The following is a 21,575-nucleotide window of genomic DNA, read 5'->3' on the forward strand; positions in this document are numbered from 1 at the left end:
TGAGGAGTCCACACAGTGGACAAATGGCATACATAACCTGAAAAGCTTTGCAGGCATTATCAGGTGTGCCACTTAAATAAGTTAGTTAAGTGAGAACTGGGTTTTGCTGGTATAAATCCCCAGCTGGACAGCTTAGGGCCCCTCAGAATACTCCATTTTGTGATGTCGTTCCCACTGACAGGCCCCACTTCCACGAGTTTGATGCAGGGACCGCTGGGTGATGCTCCATAACCTGCTCTCTGTCGGTTGTTACAATAGTCTCCTTTGATCATAAAACTCAGAATTACAGGTTTCTAAGCACAACGTGACCAAGTTATTTTGGGTTTGGTTAGCAGTCCTGAGGAATGCATTCTCTTAAGGACTCTAGAGAAAATAAATACACTGCTGTACTGCATAATAATGAGGTCATCCTTTAGTTGGTAAATTTTTTAAAGGTCTGTTTCAGTCAAGTGTGTTTTGGTGCAATTCAATTGTTTTGTGAGATTCTTTGTTTTCACTTTTCTTCTGAAGAATACTTTACCCATTTACAACTCATTCTCACCCAAACTTCAAGTGCCATAATGTTAATTGTGTCCTTCCTTGTCCACCTGATCTCAGGTTTTTGTCACTCCCACTCTGACCTCCAGCCCCAGGTAAATACCATGCCTTTAAAAAGCCAAAACACATGCATGAAAACCACCGTGATGCAACCAAGTCATTACGAGGAGACCAGTACAAAAGGTGACAATTAACCAGTAAGGAACAACACGGAATGAAGCCTGTCTCAAAGCTTCTATCTAAAGACAGCAACGGGAACTCCCAGACTGCACCCCTCATCCATTCTGCAAACCTGTCATGGCAGCCTCATCTCCGACAGGACTATAACTGGAGACACTGGGAGCTTCTTTTTCACCTTTCCTCATCTCGGATGATCATTTGAAAGAATAATGCAGGAATGTAGCTTATAGCACTTTGTTTATGTACATGTCATGTTACATCTGAGACACTATTCTTATATGTCTACCGCTATGCTGGAGGGAGTTTAATAAAAGTGGTTTTAAGATGGAAAAAAAAAAGGCAGTAACTGAAAGACATGAAAGAAAACAAAAGCAGCTAAACAGTTCTTTGGTATGATATTATTTATTGATTTTAGCTGGAAGAAAGTATTTCCAACTCAAATCAATAATTTATAGCAACACACCAACGAAGTAGGGAAGATTTTTCCTGCACAGTATCAGGATGGCAGTTCTTCCTGAATAAAAATGTGTGGTTCTGTCTATCAATAAAAACATGTGCCCCAGTGAGGATCCAGAAAGGGAAACAGATGCTCAGACTTTGCATCAGTGCCAGTGAATCAGCACTAAGCCCCAGCTCATTCTTTTGAATTAAATTCTGGGGGGAAAATATACCATGCGTACATACCAGCTTTACTAATTTACTGTGGCACTCGCTCAGGGTCTGGGTTAATTTATTTCTTTAGTTTTTTACTCAAAGGTATGTGAACACTTAAGAAATGTCTCCTCAATTAAAAATCAATAGAGCAGACATTGATGTGCATAGCAAATCATAATACAATGTGCAGGATGCAGTGCTGAGGCACTGGTGAAACAGAATAACCCCCATTTGTTTGTGTTTATTTTTCAAACAGGCTGTAAATGTTTTGTTGATCTGAATTCCTCTGACCCTCCTGGAATACCGCAAACCTTCCACTGGTGTGGCAGTGGTGGTATTCATGGGTTATGTTGTATTCTGTATGTGCTCCACTAAATGAAATACCAGTTTCTGGCTAATATTCATGGAGTTCTGACCTGTTTTGTAACCCACTCTGATAGCAGTAACTACAAAGTTTGGACTAGATTCCAGCTGAGAAGCAGGAGGAAAGGATACTGACAATTCAAAATTTCACTGAGCTGGCAGATCTGGACTGCGCTTTCAGAGCTTCTGAAAAACGACAACTAATTGCAGTAGTGGGAATCAGAAAGGTGCAGGTGAAACTTGTCATGAAACGGATTATTTTTCCCAAACCAAATACTAGTTAAATTCCACTTTACATCAGAACTGAAAGTTGAAAAGAGTTAAACTAGAAATGTTATTCTGAAAGTCAACATTTGTATAAAACTGCAATAACTCTGCTCAAAATGAGATTTTTCATTTCACACTAACACATAAAAAACCCAGAATTTCAATTTTCAAGTTCTCAATTTGAAACTAAAATGTTTAGTTTTGATTTTCACCATAAGAAAAATCACTAATTGAAGTTTTCTTCAAGGAAAATGCCAATGAAAACAAACCTAACATTGCCTAATGAGGAAATACAGTGTAAGAACTTGGTCAGCTACATCTGCTTGCCTAAGTACATTACAAACATCTCCTGTTATTTCTAAGTTGCCGCAAAACTCAATAAACTAATAATGCCTGACAATCCTGATAAGTAAGGACCCCTGCAGTTCCAGTATTCAGCCTCTCATAAACTCCAAACACTGGTGTGCACTGCAGAGCTGAAGTCTGGATGCATGTGTGATAGCTACATGTGCTATGGCTCCTGATTCAAGAAAGGTCTTACAGTACAACATGCAAGTTTCTACAAAAGCGCGCTTTTTCTCTCCCCAAAGCATTACATAGCTGGATTTCTCTGTAAGAAAATATTCATTGTCTCAGGCTTTCAGACAAGCAAAAGATCTTCCCTACCTGTCCATTGAAAGTTGAGCCACCAGTGTTACATCGGTATTGTCGGATGCAGGCTCGTATTCATAATGTAGAAAATACAAATGAGTGCGATGGACGGTGAAACGTTCTCGACGAAATTCATAGCATAAGTCATCCTCATCCAGCTCAGACAGCTGTTTCTGGAGCTGTAAGGAAAGACCAGGACAACATAAAGAGAAGTACTTTATAAGTATTTTAGCAAATCAGAGTGAACAAGGAGGTTGGGAACATGCAGCATGATGCAACAGGGATGGGAAGCAGGACATACAGAATAGCATGGTTTTCCCAAGCCTGGCTCCTGCAAGTTGCTGGACAAGAGATTAGATGAAAGCACTTGCAAGTAAATTGATAAAGCAGACAGACCATTGTATTACGGTCTATATATTGTATATATTATCTGTATTACATACTTTCAACATCCAGAATAGCAATGAAACAGTGAACAATCACAAGTTTAATAATCGCCAAGTTTCAGAGTTAATGCACCAGTGTGATGTATAATGTCATTCCTTATTACAAGCAGTGTTCCAAACTACTTGTAGACATAGAGCTCCAGTAGACAAGACTCAGAAGCAGATTAAGCTTCTACGCGCTGGACTGAGCAATTCCTGCTCTGCTGCCTCTGTTGGAGAGCAGTAAGTGCTGCTAGCAGCATGTACAGACAGCTGGAGAAGTAACACCTTTAACTGATCATTATTCCTCTTGAGATTTATGGATCTGCACCAGTTCTTTCAACTGCAGCGGTGCCAGACTTAAGTCTACACTTTTAACAGGATTTATGCTTCTGGATGCCTAGTTTGAGAAATCCAAAGGACGGCAGATTAAGAGAACAGGTATTTTTTTGACTCCCTTGGAAACCAAGCCCCTTCAAAGTCAAAACGGTCATCGCGAAGCAATCCAACCCTGAGCCACATAGACTTGTACGTTTAACAGTATAAAAATTTAGCTTTGGGCAAAAGAAGAAGAGAAAAATTGACCAAATGTCTACGCAGCTGGCTAATTCCATGCCTGAACTACATTATTTTAAAGTCAAACATCTGGCTAGATTATTTAAAATTAATTAGAAGGAAAAATCAGTCACACCTGCTGTAAAATGTACTACAAAATGTAATGAAGATAAACTGTATATATGGTCTTAACATGTCAGAGTTGTGTTTGTGTTGCTCTAAAATACAGGTTATTAATAAAGGTATAATTTTAATATTTCTTAGAAGCACCCTGTAAGAAGAATACAATAGCATATTTATCAGTAAATAAGAAAAGTATTTGTTTTATAGGAATTTTACAAGCTGGATAAAAATCACAGTACACTTCAAAACTGTTTCATGCAACAAACAGGTTATTGAATTACAGACATTCATTTAGGTTTAAAAATCTCTTCTTTTTTGTCCTGTTCAGAACGCCTTAAGGTAATAGTTTCACCACCCTCAAGAAAAAAAAAAAAAAAAAAAAAAGGACAATGTAGGTATTTCTTGTTCTAATAGTATGTTAAGAAGAAGGGCTGTTGTTCTTGGAACTATAAGCATAACGGTTGCCTTCAACAATAATGCTTACAGCTGAATGTTTCCTGTGAAGGCTGAAGGAATAATACCTGATGTTTTCCTGTACATCACTCTATAATCATCTTCTTGTGAATAATGGAAATAGCTCCTTTGATTTCAATGAGTTTTGGATCAGGCTCTCATTCTTCTGTGCTATTGTTCTGCACAGATCTTAAAACATCCCTCAAGAGAGACTGCTTTTAGAAAGACAAGAGTCCGAATCTTGACAAATCTTTACTCGGGCAAAACTTCTATTGAAATCAAGATCTCATTTGGTGGAATAGAAATCACCAGTTGTTCTATGTATTCTTGGAAGTTTCACTCATTCTGCTTTACAAATCATCATTCAGCTGAGCCTGTATTTTATTTTCCTAATCACATTCAAACAATATTTGAATTAAGCCAAATATTTACAACAATGACTAGAAAGAATACTGTATCTTTCTGTGTGTTCCTTGAAAAGAGACATTAGTATGACCTTGACAGAATTATCAAGGAGGTGATTGAAATTTAAATGGTTAAAACAATAGCAAAGCACATTTCGGGGGTACCTTGCTATCCTGCTGTATGTATAAATGACCAGGCTAGTTTATAGCTGTACAAAGGCTATTAACCAGGCAGTCACTGAATGATTTATCATATTACATTTGCGTTGCAAGCTAAGAGGGCATAAATGCTTAATCATGAGTTAAAGGATAACATTTGGGGCTGAATTATGACTTTGTGCTACAGAGCCCAGGGTGGGGGAAGAGGAGGAGACACAGCCTCTCGGAGGCCCCGGTATTTTGATGGTGTAACTCACCAAGTCACAGAGTTGGTGATGGAGGTGAAGGAGAGCAGCAGACAGCAGAAGACCCCTTCTGCTACAGGGAAAGAGAAATCTTGCTCTTCCCGCTGCAATTCATAGTCAGGATTTTGCCTCTGTCCCGTCAGGCTTTTTCTGAGCCTGCAGCTATCCTTACAGCCTGCGAGGTTCTCCCTGGCATGTCCTATGACTCATGCTCAGGACTGTATGTAGTGTTTGGACCCAAGAAAAAGAGATGGCTGTGTCCATACCCCTTGGAGAGAGCAGTCCCCAGAAGGACTGTGGGCATGGTGCCCTCTGGCTGTCCCCTTGCTTCTGCCTCCAGCACTCTCCACCTGAGTGCAGGCAGGCTGCCAGCAGGAAGCCCAAGCACAGGCTGTCTGAAAGCCCTGGCTAACGTGTGGGCATCAGTTGGCAGGATGAGACACACAGCTCCATCAGCACTCCGCAGGAATGCTTGCACAATCCTTGCCTGCTTGTACCATGAGCCTGAACTACCAGGCAGCCTTAGGAACCATGCTCTGCAAGCTGGGCAAACAGCTGACTTAATGGGTGCTCCTTCGGACAGGACCACCAGCACAGGACAGGCTGTGATCCGGCCTGGAACACTGTCACTGTGCATGTGGCAAGCAGCCATAAGGACGAGCCTTAAGGATGGGCCTACCCTGCAGTGGTGAGGCAACAGGCAGTGGAATGCAATAGCATGTGAGTATCCATATGAAAACTCCTCTCCTACTGGAAGCAATGCTGGACATGCCAGGCACTCTGGATTTGGTCCAGCAAAATCTATAAGCTCACAAGCTATCTCACTGAAGCTAAATGCACAACGTGGACAAACTATCAGGACCAATAGCTGGCTGCTACACAGTTTTATGCAGTTTAAGAGCCCCTCTCTCTCTTTGTTCCCCTCATTCATATATAACATACAGATACCCATGCCCCAGTATCCCATATACATATAAAGGCTGCTTCCTCTTTACTATGAGACACATACAACCTATAAATACATATTGCATACAGTCATATGCCATTTTTTACACACATACTTAAAATGAAGAATGTTAAAAGGTGCACGACATTCAAAAGACAGGGAATTGTCTAAGACAGACACACATATACCCTTAAATTTATCTCTGAGTTATCCGGTATTATTTTTCAGTTACATGACCACATAGAATTTCTCCAATGATATAATCTTATCTACAGCATGCATATTGTGTGGATCCATTATTTACAGTCAAAGAACTTATAGCTTGGTTTAAGGTTTGCTCCCACATGTATTCTTGAAAAGGTGGATTTATAATGGGAATGCTGACAGACCTGTGCAAACAGATGCTTACCTAAACACAGTGCACCATCAAAACGAGGACCTTATTATCAGCTGGATTTGATAAAAGAATGTCATCCCTATTACAGACCCCTCCATTATGCTTATAACAATATGTCTAACATACAGCAAAGACTTTTCAACCTTAGAGTGACAGCATGTATTCTCATAAGTGAGCACCTGCTTAGCATAAGATTCACTGTTTCTACAAGATTTTCAATGCTAAGGCTACTTGCCACTGAGCATGTGGGAAATGTCACCTCTAGGAACCACTCTCACAGTTAAAAAATATATTCTTTTCAGACTGTGTATGGTAGATGTTCTCTTAGGAAATACTGTAGTGGGAAACAAGTGCTTTCATTAGCATGATTATTTTACTTGTTTCAGAAATAAAAAGGCAGCCATGGCACGCATAATGCCAAACCAGAGCGACAAATGATAAAAAAATATATATGCTAAGTTGTCACAGCACTCTCCAAACTAGCCAGCTGGAACAAGGTCTTTTACCATCACATACCAACATACTCTCCATGCCAGTCCCTCTGCTGCCTTCTCCTGGTCTCTCCTCATCTAGGGCACATGTTCTCTTTTCTCTCTGCTTCTTCCTCCTCGGCTGCTCCCTCTTTGTTGGCTGTCCAACCTCTTAACAGAACCAGCCACAGCTGCACCTTGTCTACATCAGCCAACCCACCGCCCCTGAAGCCAGCCCACACCTGCACATTATCAATGCTAATTAACCCAGCTTCATTCCTCTACACTAAGTTACTTCTCTGGGCAACCAGCTGTGGCAGGTGATCAGACTTCATCTCAGGAAACATAGTTTTTGAAGCTAGGCTGGCCAGAGGGGACAGCAGTATAATTCGCCTAAGTTTTCACCAGATGGGCAAAAGATATGCTCCTGGCTCAAATGTCAGCTCTTTCTCTGAGGTATACAGTATTTCCATGAAGAGGTCATCGGAGCCTGTGGTGTATGTAACCCCCTCAAGCTTTTCCCCATGACTCACTTTAAAAGAAGGGGCATACCAACATGACACACCCCCCAAAAAAAAACAAACAAACAAACAACTAAATAAAAAAAATCCCAGTCCACATATCTCCCATCTAGCAGTAATATAAGCAGTTGAAAGTGGTATAATGACAACTTTGAGGCAACCAACAGGATGGACTACCAGCTCAGCATTTACTAACAATAATAGTTATAATAATAGAAACACCACAGCTGGGGAAGTCAGGATTTCACCTCAAAACTGCCATACACCATCTGTTACTACTAGAGACAGACTGTCATGAAAAATAGTAACTTTAAATCCCAGTCCTACAAATGATGCAGTATTCTGAAATTCTGCAGGAGCAAAGGGTACTCAGAGCATCAGTCTGACTGTAGGTTCTTTGCCTTGATATTGACTTGGAAGCTCCCTTTTGAGGTTTAGTTTAGATACTAGGAAAAACTTCTTCACTGAAAGGGTGGTCAAGCATTGGAACAGGCTGCCCAGGGATGTGGTGGAATGATAACCCATGAAGTGTTACCACATAGATGTGGCACATGGTTTAGTGGTGGACTTGGCAGTTCTGGGTTAATGGTTGGACCTGATGACCTTAAAAGGTCTTTTCCAACCTAAACAATCCTATGATTCTATGATTCTATTTTTAGACATTCAAAAATGCTAAATTTCTTAGCAGAGTTGATATTAGGTAGTACATTGCTAGCATCTCCTGCTTTTCTGGAGGATGTTAGAAGCTGGTATGCACAGCCATTTACTAATATTAAGAAACTCTGGTTTTGCACAAGAAAGTAAACACATAAAACCACACATTTAATACACACCTAAGCAAGTGTTTTCAGGGAGAACTACATTTTTTTACCCTGTATCTTTGTATTGTTGATTTGAAAATCTGAAAACAAAAATCTGGAGAGAATTTTTTCCTGTGTTTTCTGAAAGTGTTCTCCAATGGGAATCTACTGTCCTTTTCTTAAACTGAGTGATATCAGTGATAAACTTCCCACTGATCTTGCTCTGGGCTTTGGATCAGGACACAGGCTTCACTAATAGGGAACACCCCATTCAACCTTCAGATTTAGTACTTTGGCAGAAGCACCTGGTGAGGAGCTGTCTGCAGGAAAGAAGTTTTATGAGAATGCTAAAAGGTTGAGTGTGTGTCTGTGTGCTAAAATCAGGCTTACAGTATTTATTTCATGGCATAAAGATAGTCTTGGTACACAGAAGTTCCTGTTGAAATATTTTAGGCTTTACAGTAGGTCCTTTAGAATGAAATGGTGGACATAAGCATTAAAAGCCAATAGGAAATGTTCAAATTCAAGATTATTATGAGTTTCACCTTCATGGATGTCTCTAAAATCTTCTGCGTTGTATCAAAATAAGAAAGGAGGAGTGAAAAGGGGCAAACAGCACAGAGTAAGTAGGATGGAGTGACTAAGGACGTGCTCCACTTGAGTCAAAGGCTGTGTTTACAGGATTTGGTTCATATTCAGAGTTTCACATCCAGAATCTGCCCAAAAGGCAAAGGGTGACTGTAATACCAATTTGTAGAGAAGAGTCTGCTCTGTGCAATCTCATTTACCACATACTGAATAAAGGGGACTTACAGTAGTGCTCTATGGCAAGGAGTGTGTGGCAGGCTCCTGTCCCCGCAATACACAAGGTCTTTCAGCTTGAATATTTCAAGGGAAGAATGAAACACATATATACACACAGACATACATACAAGCATTTTTACATAAACAGAAAAATTACCCCACTCGCTATTTCTTTGCCTCCAATATTTCCATTTCAGAGCCCTATCTGTTCTGTTCATTCCCATTCGTAATGTTTTGGAACCTAACAACACTGCTCTTTGGTGCAGCTGAAGATCAACAACTGACTAGATCAGAACTACGCAGTATAATGTCCAAAGAGTCCTTTAGACCTCTTAAAATTCAATCTGTGGTATTATATTTCCTTAATAAACATTAAAAAAAGAAAAGCACTAAACCTTCTGTACACATACGCAAAGGAAGAGTGAGAGAGAGTAACGTAAGGTCCAGTTACCTGTTAAACTAATGCCCCTTTGCATCTGTGGGGCGCTGTAAAGAGTCCTTAAAAAGGGAAGATACATAATTTACATTCATTTTTAAGGCCACCCCAGTACTGATGAGAAGTGTAAAGGGGCCTTAGAGTAACAGAACCAGCCCAACAGTACCCAAAGCCACACTTCCTTTTCATGTTTTACAGATATTTGCATTGCAAATGAGATTCTTTAATTACAGGTTGTATTCTAAATAAATCATCATTACAAATATTAAACTGTAGACAAGCAAAGGCTGGCGCAGGGGAACAAGACCTTAAGGGTAGATTCTGATACAGCCAGACTGTGAGTGACAGACTCACACCAAGCCACAGCTTCTTCCATAACAAGGTTCAGTGCATTCAGTGCTTAACTAATTCTCTCTGATTATAAAACAAGCAGAGCTGTTCTAACATTTTCTCCACTGGTCTGCAGGGCAGAGAAGCACAGGCACTTGAAGGAGAACCTTATGCCCATATACAACACCTAGCATAATAAGCTCAGCTGTGTTTTGGAGCTCCTAGTCTCAATTCAGAGAAGAAAGGAAAAAATAATAGGTGTTAAAACAAACCAAATAGCAATTCTTACTTAATATATACTTGACTCTGCAGAAATTATAGCCTTTTATGTAACGTATATGCTTAGGAATCCTAATGGGAAATGTATGGCTGCATCTTGTCAGAGTAAAGGTCCATCTAGACCAGTATCCTGTCTCCAGCTGTGAGCTGGCTGCCTGGAGAGGAGTGTAAAGGCATGGTGAGTGTACAGTGATGCTTTCTCAGAACACTCCCCTAGTCCTGAACTTGTGGTTCAAGGACTTTCTGCACCAAAGCTTAACAGCTCCTGATTGATCTTCTTTCCATGAAGAATCACTGTTGGCCATATGTATATTTTTAGCAACACTACCTCCTGCTCAAAGCTTTAATACACTGTGGGTGAAATGTCTATCTTTGTTTTGAACTTACTACTTGCTATTTCCATTTCATGCCCCCCAATTCTTGTACTGGGAGGAATGACAAACAGTGGTTCCCTACACACCTTACAAGATGCTCCGCTTCTGAAGATTATCATGCATTATGTCATGGGAATGTACTGTGTTTTAAAAGGACACCTGTGACACTGTTTGTGCTACTGCAGACTACGTGTGAGAAAGGCTGGTTTTCACGATAATCCTATTCTTTGGGTCTCATAACTTCAAAGCTGAAACCTGCTTTTTGTATTCTATAATAAAAAGCCTATAGTCAAGTTTAGAGGGGAGCTTACATCAAGGGTAACTAATAAAGAACAATGCCTTCTCCTAAGTGACTACCCTTAAGCTGTTTGAAGTTGATTTTTTTCTGTATCTGACTGTTTTGATAGAAGGCTGTTAACTTTTTGGCGTCTCTTGGCAAGTTAGGACTCATGTATTTTTGTATGTCTAGCTCATTCTTTTCTAGTATCTTTTTTTTTTTATATATTTATAAATGGAAGAACGAGTTACATTTCTTTTTCAGACAAGCCATACCATATACCATATTGCGTTCTACTTGTCTAGAATAAGAAACAGGCTTGAACAGTTAGTCATTTCCAGTGTCTGTCAATTAGATACAAGTTCAGTAAAAATGAGCCATTTAAAACTTTCAGGACTGCCATTTTCAGCATTGAGAACTTGCATTCACTGTGCGCTGCTCCCCAGCAACTTGTCGTCTGGAATAAATCTGTTTGTTAAGGATCTACAGAGCTCTGGAAAATATAGCAACATGTCTGTGACTGCATTCATGCTCCTCGAACCCACAGAACATACTGTGAATTCAGTATAATTTAAACCTGCATTCTTAAAAGTATGAAGAGGTGTGTTTAGTTCTGTTGTCTTTTTTTTTTTTTTTTTAAATGTCTCACTCCCCTTTTCCTATCCTACTCTCTACTCCGTCTGTTGTATCTTGATGTCTCTGACTGTCAGACTCTTGTGGCCTTTTAGCACAGTCAGTTCACTTGGCTGTCTGAACGCCTCTCAGTTTTCCACAGGATTTTCTTTCTCCATGTGCTTTTGCTCTCCCTGCTCCCTCCCTCTCTCCTTGCTCTCACTGTAAACAGCTCCCGCCCCGCACCCCCCCCCCCCCCCGGCTCCATTTCATTATCTCCCAGTTAATGTTTATCTCTAGTTTCTCAGTGTTCCCCATTCCTTTCAGAATACAGTGGAATGGTCAAATAAGGATCTCTGAAGCCATGCCTCGGACCAAAACATACCTATTCAATCTCTGAGTGCTACAGTCTGAAAAATTAGGAGTGGCATCTCCTGTGGTCATTTTATCCACAGACTAAATGGAAACGCTACAACCCTCAATGATGCTATTGATTGCCAATTACGTCTTAACTGCTAATGTGTATGTGATACTAGCTTTGCTTTATGAATTTTTATACAGAGGATGCTGTATATTTTAGAAATATTTTCTCTTGAAGATAACATAAATAGTTAGAGGTTCCTTTTATTTCCTTTCAGACTATGTAGCCAAAATTGGTACTTGCTCTAGAAATCTCCAGAGATCTCTTTGAACACGAGTTCATATATAACTGCGTAAAAATGTTTCAGTCAACAGATTTTTACATTGGAATTGTATGCACTAAGGCATATACACACATAAGAACACCTGTATGTAAACATCCTTGATTTCAACCATTTTCAAAGGATTTGCTTCATCTGAAAGGTTCTGATTGCCAATTTTCTGCAGATACACATAAACGCTGCTGTTTTTGGGTAAGGGCAGTGCAGAAAAAACCTGCAGTCTCACACTTATGTGCACCTTGAAGTATTAACTCATTTGATAGTTTGCAGCATGGCAAAAACTCATAGACCTAAATCCAGTAGTCTTGGTATTTTCATTTCTTCTTCATTACTTGTGCATTAGTATCTTTTAGCTGAAATTGACATCATTGTATGCTGAACAAACACACAGCAAGAAACAAGCCTTTCCCTTGGAAAGTTTTAGGTCTAAGGGTGAGATCTGCAAAATTGTCTAATGGAATTAAAAGCCCAAATCCTCATTTTCAGTTTGTGATGTTACCTTTGTCAGGGATTTTTAAAAGAAGGTAGACAAAAAAAAAAGCAAAAGCACCCAGGAGAAAGGCAGGATTAATAAGAGTTTTACAGGCAAGGAACCAAGGCACAAAGTAATTAAAGATTTGCCCAGCGTCATTCCTGAAATCTGAGCACTGACCTCAATTCTCCTGAGTCCCTCCACACCACACCACCTGCACCACCAACTTTTGAGGTTGTCATGTAGCTTGTGCCTTGTATGAACCACCCCTTAAATCGTCAAGCCCTAGACATCCCACTTACATTTTCACTATTAACGTCTGCCTCACTGGGGCAGCCAAAGAGTTCCCGTCTCAGCAAATTCCCATCATATTCCAGGAATGTCAGGTAGAGGTTGCGGAAAAACTCCACGTGCTTGTTTTTCACTCGCAGCTTCTTTGGTGAGTTCCAGTGAATCACCTCAAAGGGAAAAAAATGAGAAAACACATCCTGCTGTTAGAATACAAATTTGCTTTATCCACTCTTTTTGTGTGTTCAGTTTGCTGCCCTCTTAAAAAGAAACAAACAACAACAAAAAAAACCCCTAACCCCAAAACTACACAGACTTCCTTCTGTCTTTTTATCAGGAAGGCTTTGCCATGTTGTCCACAAGTAACTGCACACTCTACAGGTGATGTGCTTTGAAACTCCTCTGTAGCTTTATCTGCCCATTTGAATTAGGGTGCTGATCTAGTTTGTGATGCACTACCTCATAAATGCTGCAGCAACTCTAATCATGGAGCTGACAGGTTATGGACTCCTGAAGAAGGTTGGAAGGATGAGGGATACAGGGATGTGGGTATTAAACATTAATTTTCTGATTTCCACGTGACTGTTCCAGCTAACTGATTCAGTGTTTCAGGCCAGGCAGACTCTTCTCTGATTAGGTATTGAGAAGAAAAAGCTTGGAATTAATTCCTATAGCCATTTACACCCTTCAAAAAGGACTGAATTTAAACTGACTCCTTTTGCCATTGCTTCATTTAAACAAGACTGATCTCTGTTGCGTTACACAACAGAGTGATGCAATACAATGCTTCACCCTTTGCATTCCAATTCCTATAAGGTATTTAGCCTCTGCTAATGGAAGGTGACTCTCCCACTGGCCTGGATTTAACTCTAATGCTGACATAAAGGGCATGATTCTCATTTACATCAAGGCAACTTTTCACTGCTGACAGTGCAAATGAGAATGGGGTCCTAAGGAAAAACTAAGAGGGAGCCAAAAGTGGCTTGCAGGAACGATTTTGTTTTATAGAGGCTATATTTTAGGCATAAGAAAAAAAACACCTGATGTTTTGTGTTCAGTTTTATTCCTGTGAGTTCTAAAGAGATTAAAAAAAAAACCCCAAGAGTCTCCCTCAGGAATATTTCCAAGCTAGGAGCTCTGGAGGTTCTCTGAATCCATTAAGTTAATTGCGTGAAGGCAACATGTCACTCACACACAGCCACAGAGCTGCAACGCCAGCTGCTGAGCCGGTGGCGTGGTCAGCTTTGTACTGAACATTGCATTTGTTGGAGGGAATGCACAGAGCTGAAGCATGGCACGCAGAACAGAAGCAGCCCAGAGCAAATGAACGCAGTTCCCTCAGTGTCAGCAACACAACTCCACAGGAACAGGGAGCTCTCTGAAATCACACTATCTGGTGCTGCGTGGACTGGAGGAGGAAAGAGCAGGACACAGCCTGAATTCTTCCTGTACTAACTTCAGCAAACAAGACAGTCTCTCCACTGAGTATTTACACTGCTGTAAGAGCTATGGCATTCTCTTCTACATACCCAACACTAATGAACATATCTCCTGATAGGCAAAGCTTCATCCCTTCCTGGGATTTCACTGCTGAGGCTACACTAGGGTCTAAGAAAACCAGGTCAGAAATTGGCAGATCACTTACTCCAGTTACAGGAACACTTCAAATCAAGATCATGATGCATCTACACACTTTATAAATCTGCATAAATATGCGGACAAAACACTCGGTGTAGATATTTTTCCCAGGTAATGCTACATTCTTTGCTGGTTTTACATTTGTCCATATGTTCGGAAGTGTAGCTTAACTGTGCAGTAACACGTTGCTGCAATATATGCTGAAAATGCAGAACACCACAGAAACAAAAGGAGCTTTAGGTAGGTTAGGACATATACTTAAGATGATAGATTTCCCCCACTGAAAAATGGATCTTAAAAATCTCCTTTCTTTGAAAAGAACTTGGCATATTTAATCCATTGCATTTAACTGCAGCAAAAGGCATTAAATGCAGGCAAAAAATCTCAACGATTAAATCCTACCTTAGGAAAACAGGCACATGTAACAGAAGCATAGAGCTGAAGGAAACTAAAGGGCTGCTTAACAGTTTTACAAGGTACTAGTATGCATTTTTACAAGCAGGCATAGAATGGAAACTGTCTGCTAGTAGCATGCACTTATTTTAAGAGTACATCAAAGCAAGCTGAGAAGCTGGTGAACAGGACAAAAAAAAATACTTGCTGAGAAAAATCTTCTGTGTATTCTCAATACTAGTCCTACACTTCATGTGAGTTTCCTTCTGGATGTCTTAAAAAACATCGCATCCCCCTGCTGAGCACCCTGCCCACTCACGCTGGGGACCGTGAGCACAGAAATGGCTAATGATGATAAACTCAGTAAGTGTTACGGGACAGGCTCCCCGGAGCCACAGAAATTTCTCATCAACATATACTATGTCACATCACAACCAAGCACTGGTCTTGATGCCTCTACCCAGTTGTGTGGGGGATGATGTCAGACAACTGCAGTTGTCAGTGTAGAGGCTCTTCGCTGCTGTGCTTCAAATTCTGTTGTGTGTGTAAAAGCTGGTAAGTGTCAAGGGCCTAGCTGGTGGTTCAGATCTGATCAGTTTTGAAACATACCAGGATGCTGCATGTGTACAGCTGTCGGGGGAGCCTGGAGTGAACTGAAGAAAGCTGAATGGAGTTGATGACTATCCAGAAAAGCTGATTTTTTAATGAAGAAAGACAGCACACGCCAACGTGTGCTAAAGAACATCAAGGAGCTATGCAACCATCTGGATGACCTGAGGTAGGAAAACCACAAAACAGGTCTAGCAAAAAAGCAGGCTGCTTTTCAAATGTAACATGATTAGATAAATATTATGTGATATATGAAAGCATAAAAAAGCAGGTTTCAAAAAGCAGCAAGACTCAAGCATTGACGTACAACACTACATCCAAAGACTATATTCTTTTTTTGCTGTCAGCCCACACATTCACCTTCAGTTCTGACTGTAGCTGTCTGATTTGGTATACTGCACCACCAGCTACAGCAGAAGTTGTATAGTCCAAGACATCCTTGCATAGCCTGTCACAGGCATCAGTGAAGTACATGATAAAGACAAGGGGCTGCACAGGTAAAGCTCTGGCCATTATGTTAGAAAGTTTATTGTGGGCAACAGTGAATTGACTGGAGAAAAAAAAAATCAGTTGGAAAGAGACTACAGGGAAATTAAAAAGACAAAAAAAGCAAACTTAGAATCCACTTTATGTGCAGACTGAGCAAGTGTTATCGCAACATTAAAAAGAGAAAGCGAATCTACAAACTAAAAATCTCATTACTATAACATCCCTTTTCCAAGACTGAATAGCACCATAATATTGTGTTTATTTCTTCTTCTGTTTTCCCTCCTAGTTTCTAAGCTTTTCCAAAGCTCTGCTGGCTTACAGAGGAAACTGCAGCGATAACGTATAAAATTCCAGTGCCGTTATCTGGGAGGACACCTCAGGACCAGTGCTAGCCTTCAGGCTGTCCCACAGATCTTTCCCACCCTTGATCAACGCCTCCTGAGAACTAAGAAAACTATGCTCCTTAATCTTCATTTAGCAATTTAAGTACAAAATGATCAAAACTTAAAATTCCACATCTATTTAACAGTTGGTTAGTCATCATCAAGCATCTCAGCACTATCTACATTTCTGTTAATACCATCCTAGTTAATCAGCAACTGTTACTACTCACTGATTATGCTCAGCCAGCCTCCTGGAATACTTCCATACACTTGTGACTGCACTAACTGCACCAATAGCTCCCACTTGTTCACCAGGTTCTGACCCAAAGCACTCAAACATCTGTGTCAAACAATGACACAGATGGAGGCTGGCAATGAGATCTGAGGTGGAAGGTAACAGAGAATGTTACGTGCTGGTAGGAGAGTGCTCTAAGGTCAGTTACCTGCATGGAAATACACAGAAAACAAAAATCCCAGCAAAGTTCCTTAGGTCGCCAGCTGCTTTGTCCTCTCTGGGGAGAAGAAATTTTTTGAACCTGACGTTCACTAAATGATAAGCTTCAACACAACATTATTTCTATAGGTACCTTTATCCATTTCTCCCCTGAAGCATCTTCTCTCTCCAAAAGAAGTATTTGGCCAAATGTTCTTTAACTACAATCTCTTCCATTTTCTACCCAAAGACACATCTTGACAATTTCTCACTCTGCTTCAGCCCTTATGAAATCAGAGAATACAGGATATCCTACTTTGCAGGCTGAAGGGGTAAAAAGTAAGAATAAATTAAGCTTCAATTTAAGCCTAAAGAAGTTTAATTTTGCAAAGCACTGAACAGATATTCTTAATTAAGCCCATGAGCAGTTTACAATTTAGGTAAGTAAGTGGTATTTTGTTGATGGGGAACCTTCCTGCTTAAAAACTAGACTCCTTGTTTAGGCAACCAGACAGTTCTTACTGAAATCAACAGGAGTTAAAAGTTCAGCACATGTGCACAGTAAAGCTACCTATATATGTCACTTCCATAACATCTCAATCGGCTTTTTTCCAGGCACATATTATTGAAATGTTTATATATGCCTCAAGCCACGCTGCAAACAAGCACCATATGTGTTACTTATGCCTTGATTAGAGATGTCTGGAAACTTTATTTTTAAACTGCATTTTATCAGAAATGAATGGTTTAATAGAAGAACCTATTTCCTCAGAAAGGATCAAATACTTCACAGAAATGTCATCAGGGAGGTTTCAGACTGATATTTCTGAACTACGTAAGTGGAAAAGACTCACGTTGGAGTAGCCAGCAACCCAGAGGTCCAGGCACTGCTTTTGGATGTGGGATTCAAATCCTTGCCCTGCCTGATTTGGTGCCCATGGTCCCAGGGATTACTTTACTCCCCAGCTTACTGCCTATGCTGTAAGGCACTAAGCTGACAGACTGTCCCAGTCTTGTACTTTTCAAAATTCTCAGTTTTTCCTCAGAAGGATTTGCAGCTCTCCCTTCAGCTCCTGTGCTAATATTTAACAAGAGGCCTCCTGCCTGCACAAACACCCCTAAAAACATCTCTATAATACCACAGTGCTCCCTTTTTGCCAGAGCAAAAACATCTTACTGACTCCAATGTTCATTCCAGGGAGTGGTACATTTAACCCGCTTGAGCCCTTCTCTCAGTGTAGCTTTTCCGTGGTTGGCATTAAAAGATGCAAGGCAGCAAAATGCCAGAACTGCTGTGGATCAGTGTTGAGGTGCTTGGACAGCATGTGGTGGCTCAGGCACAGGGATAGAAAGAGGTGCAATAGGTCATGTTCGAGGCAGATCTGAAATGATGTATTTGGGTTATGGACAAGAAGCTGCTTAAACTTTTGCAAGCAATCTCACAAAATCATCCTGGTGTGGAGGACATTTCCAGGCAGGATAAAGTGAATCAGATAACACAATTTCAGAATGGGGAATTCATGAGAGGTTAATTATTTATCTACTTGCTAATTTAGTATCAGCTGTGCTCAAAACCAGTTTGGGAAACCATCAACAGGTTTTAAAGCATTTTCCTATTTTGGGGTAGGGGAGTAAATTCTAATAATTTGATGCATTCCCATTGAAGAGCCCAGCATCTGATTTTTGTGACTGTGAATTACCAGATCCTGTGTGTAAATAGCATCTGTATCCTTGACAACCAGACTTCTCTTCACGACTGACTCATTCAATGAGGTCATGATTCATTGTCAGAGGCATCACAATTCATTACCTTCTTTCACAGGATTTTTCTTGCCATTTGGTTTGTGCCAAATCATAGTAATTGAGACTTCCTCACAGAGAGGAATAAACTGTTAACCAAAAAGGAAAGCAAACACAGGACCCAACAAAGCGTAAGTAATGCATAAATGAACCCCAGTTCCAGGCAGATCCCCACAGGCTTTGAAGCCCAGCAAGGCATGGACCTACAGTACACGTGCTTGTCCATCGACAGTGTGGGCTACTGGGGGCCACGTGAGGAGCTGAGATGCACAAGATAGCGGATGCCTACACAGCATGACTGTTAGCACTTCCACATCTTTTGGCCAGTCTTCAATAACAACTCGTGAGTGTTTCTCCAAGGTGTAACAAATGCCATGCAAAAATAAATGCCTCTGGCCTTCAGAGACTGCGGTTGGCTCACTTGGCAAAAAGAGTTAAAGGGCATCTGCTCCTTTTTAGACCACTCTTTGTTTTCTGTTAAAATTGTTAATTTCAAGACATTATAATTGTTATTCAAGACAAAATTGTTAATTTCAAGACCGATACAAAGCATCCTTAATACACGTGCTCTTGGGGTGGGGAAAGGAAGATTTCTCTAAGTATAGTTGTTTACATAAGTTTGGTTCCACATGCCATGGACAGCAGAACAAAGCCCACAGATTTCAGTCTAGCTGTGTACAGTGTGGCCTCTAGTACTATGAAGCATGACACAGGAGGTAAGAAAGCATTAAGATGAATAAAATTAATAGAGTAGTCTTATTTTGATGTTGCTTTAGATGGTTATAAAATTACTGGTCACTAACAATACAGAAATTGGTTATAAATATTTCTGTTCTTATGCCTTTTCTGAAAGATCCCCATATGCAAGTTCTGCTGAATTTGTAGATGCTGCTCAGCTGCAGCAAGGAAGAGTTCAGCAGTAGTCAAACATCTGACCTTCTCTAACATAAGACAGTACAAAAAAAAATTTCAATAAAATGGATAGAGATGCATCTTAATGAGGACTATAAAGACAAAAAAGTGATTAGAATCCTCTTCAGGAAATATGAAATATTCAAGTGCTCCGCAGACCTGCAAAAAGCGTGCCGGTCATTCTGTGTTTTCATGAATGTGAATAAAACAGCAAAGCAGTGTATATTACATACCTTCCCCCCCACCCCACCCCCTGAACCCCAGTCAGCCCTGGAGGTCTAAGTTTATTTGACACAATGTTGTGTGTAAGAGATGACAAATCCTCAAGTCCCATGGACTTTGAGGCCAGATGGAATTAAATCAGTGCCTTTTCAGTCTGACATGAGAAACACAGTCTGATTTGACTAAGGAATACCTGACAGGGCCAGTTTTACCTTGGAATTTAAATCTCTCCCTGCATTTCCTTCTTTTCTGCGCTATCCTTCTTAATCCTCCAGTACAAACTTCACAATCTGTCTTTCTCTCCCTCTTACCCTGGAGATTTCTTTTACTTCTTTCCTTATTCCAGTCTTACTGTGAAATACAGAATGTGCCAAATACGTTGTGTCATACCATTTATATTAAATACCATGGAACTGACTAACTTCTTTAAGAGTGTATTTTCTAACTTGGGGTAGTGACATTTGTTGCTTTTTTGAGAGGGCCACATACCAAACCAGCTGGTTTCTTTTCAGGACCAGAATTTTGCTAATTTTCATAATGCAAATTCACAACTTTAATTGGTTTATGTTTGTTTGTTTTTTAATTGTATGAAGAATTTTAAACAGTGCTGCCTGAAGGCCAGTTCTTCAACTGCTGATACAGAAAGAGCTTTATTGAAACCAGGGAGCTCATGTGCACTAGGTAAGGCTCTGGCCTCTCTTCGAAAGCAAAGAATTTCATCCCTGATTCAGTATTTAGGGGATAATTTTAGCAGTGTGAATAAGTCCAGTTCAGCTGACGAAATTGCTTATGTGTCTGGACCCCTTGTTGAGTTAAACACTTTAGACCAGAAAGCCAGTGGAGGATATTATGCACCTAAGACGTCATTGTTTATGCTGTAATGGACCTGACAGTGTGATACGATATACAGTAATAAACAACCTAGCCTAAGTCATCCTTGTAAACATAAATTTGTTAGCTGACAATGAGGAAAGGATTCAATTTTTTTTTTAAAATGCTTATTTTATTATTATGCTTGTTTTAGGTGTGACATATGAGCTAGATGTCCCACACCTGAAGCAGAATAGTCAACACAGTCATTGGAGCCTGAAGAGTGATTTGCCTGACTACTTGGCAGATGTCTGCTCCGAGGCGTGCTTAAGGAGTCTCCAAAACCACTCATGTATAGCAACACCGAAAGCACCTTAGGGTTATCCTGCCTGCCCACCAGCTGCCTTGCCAAAAGTGTATCGTGTCCTGTACGTAGGTCTCTGTTGTATCTGCCAGTACCATACAGATACCTGAGAGTATCTATGGGGACTCAAACTGTGTTTAGGCAACTGAACCAAGCCCTAGATCCTCAGTTATGAGTTTCAGTATCTTTTTCTTATGCGAATGTATGTGTCCTAACCTTGTGCTGAATCCAATCTGACTGTCTCAGCAGATTATTTGAAATAATGTCAACTTCTAATTCACAGAAAAATACTGTGATATCTCTCATGTAGGAGGTGTATTTTTCTCAAATTCATCTTTTAGAAAACATTCTCCCTGTTACTACATCTCTGTTTCAGGCCTTGCAATTGCTGTCATACATGATTCTCAGCATGAGTACAGAACTAAAATCTCTACCAGCACTTTGTTACAAGGCATAAAACCATGCTGCTTTTAAGTCTTTGCATTGATCCTGCCCTACAAACTTCTATCATAAAGCATTTAGTCATCAGCGTACTGACCAGTATACTGATCTAAATTTAAAAGCTGTCTTCTATGGACCACACCAGAATAGCTGTTTGTGAATACATTATGTATGAAATTCAAGCAATAGTGGCCAGCTTTGACAGGTAATTTAACCCGTGTAGTAGGTCTTTTTTCTTTTGGTAAGTGCAGCTTTTGAAATCAGTGTGTTGAGGGTGACTGATTTTCTATATTCATGCAGTATCCAGTGTCCATATTGAACACTCCTGCTGTTACCCTACGAATTGTTACAAGGGAAA

The 21,575-nt window shown here is 40.3% G+C and overlaps 1 protein-coding gene across 3 annotated transcripts in view; it reads right to left on the minus strand.

Moving 5' to 3' along the window:
• LARGE1 (LARGE xylosyl- and glucuronyltransferase 1) overlaps positions 1 to 21,575 on the minus strand; it is a 286,548-nt gene that overhangs the window by 20,358 nt on the left and 244,615 nt on the right. For all 3 annotated transcript variants that reach the window (XR_003563335.2, XM_027816040.2, XM_027816042.2), the window contains 2 exons: positions 12,738 to 12,893; positions 2,668 to 2,831 (listed from right to left, as the gene is read on the minus strand). Coding sequence is in view for 2 of the 3 variants with exons in the window: in XM_027816040.2 (XP_027671841.1) it covers positions 2,668 to 2,831; positions 12,738 to 12,893 (320 nt within the window). In the remaining variant the exon portion in view is untranslated. The remainder of the gene's footprint in view (positions 1 to 2,667; positions 2,832 to 12,737; positions 12,894 to 21,575) is intronic.

Source organism: Falco cherrug, chromosome 5 (assembly GCF_023634085.1).
Source record: "Falco cherrug isolate bFalChe1 chromosome 5, bFalChe1.pri, whole genome shotgun sequence".
NCBI lineage: Eukaryota > Metazoa > Chordata > Aves > Falconiformes > Falconidae > Falco > Falco cherrug.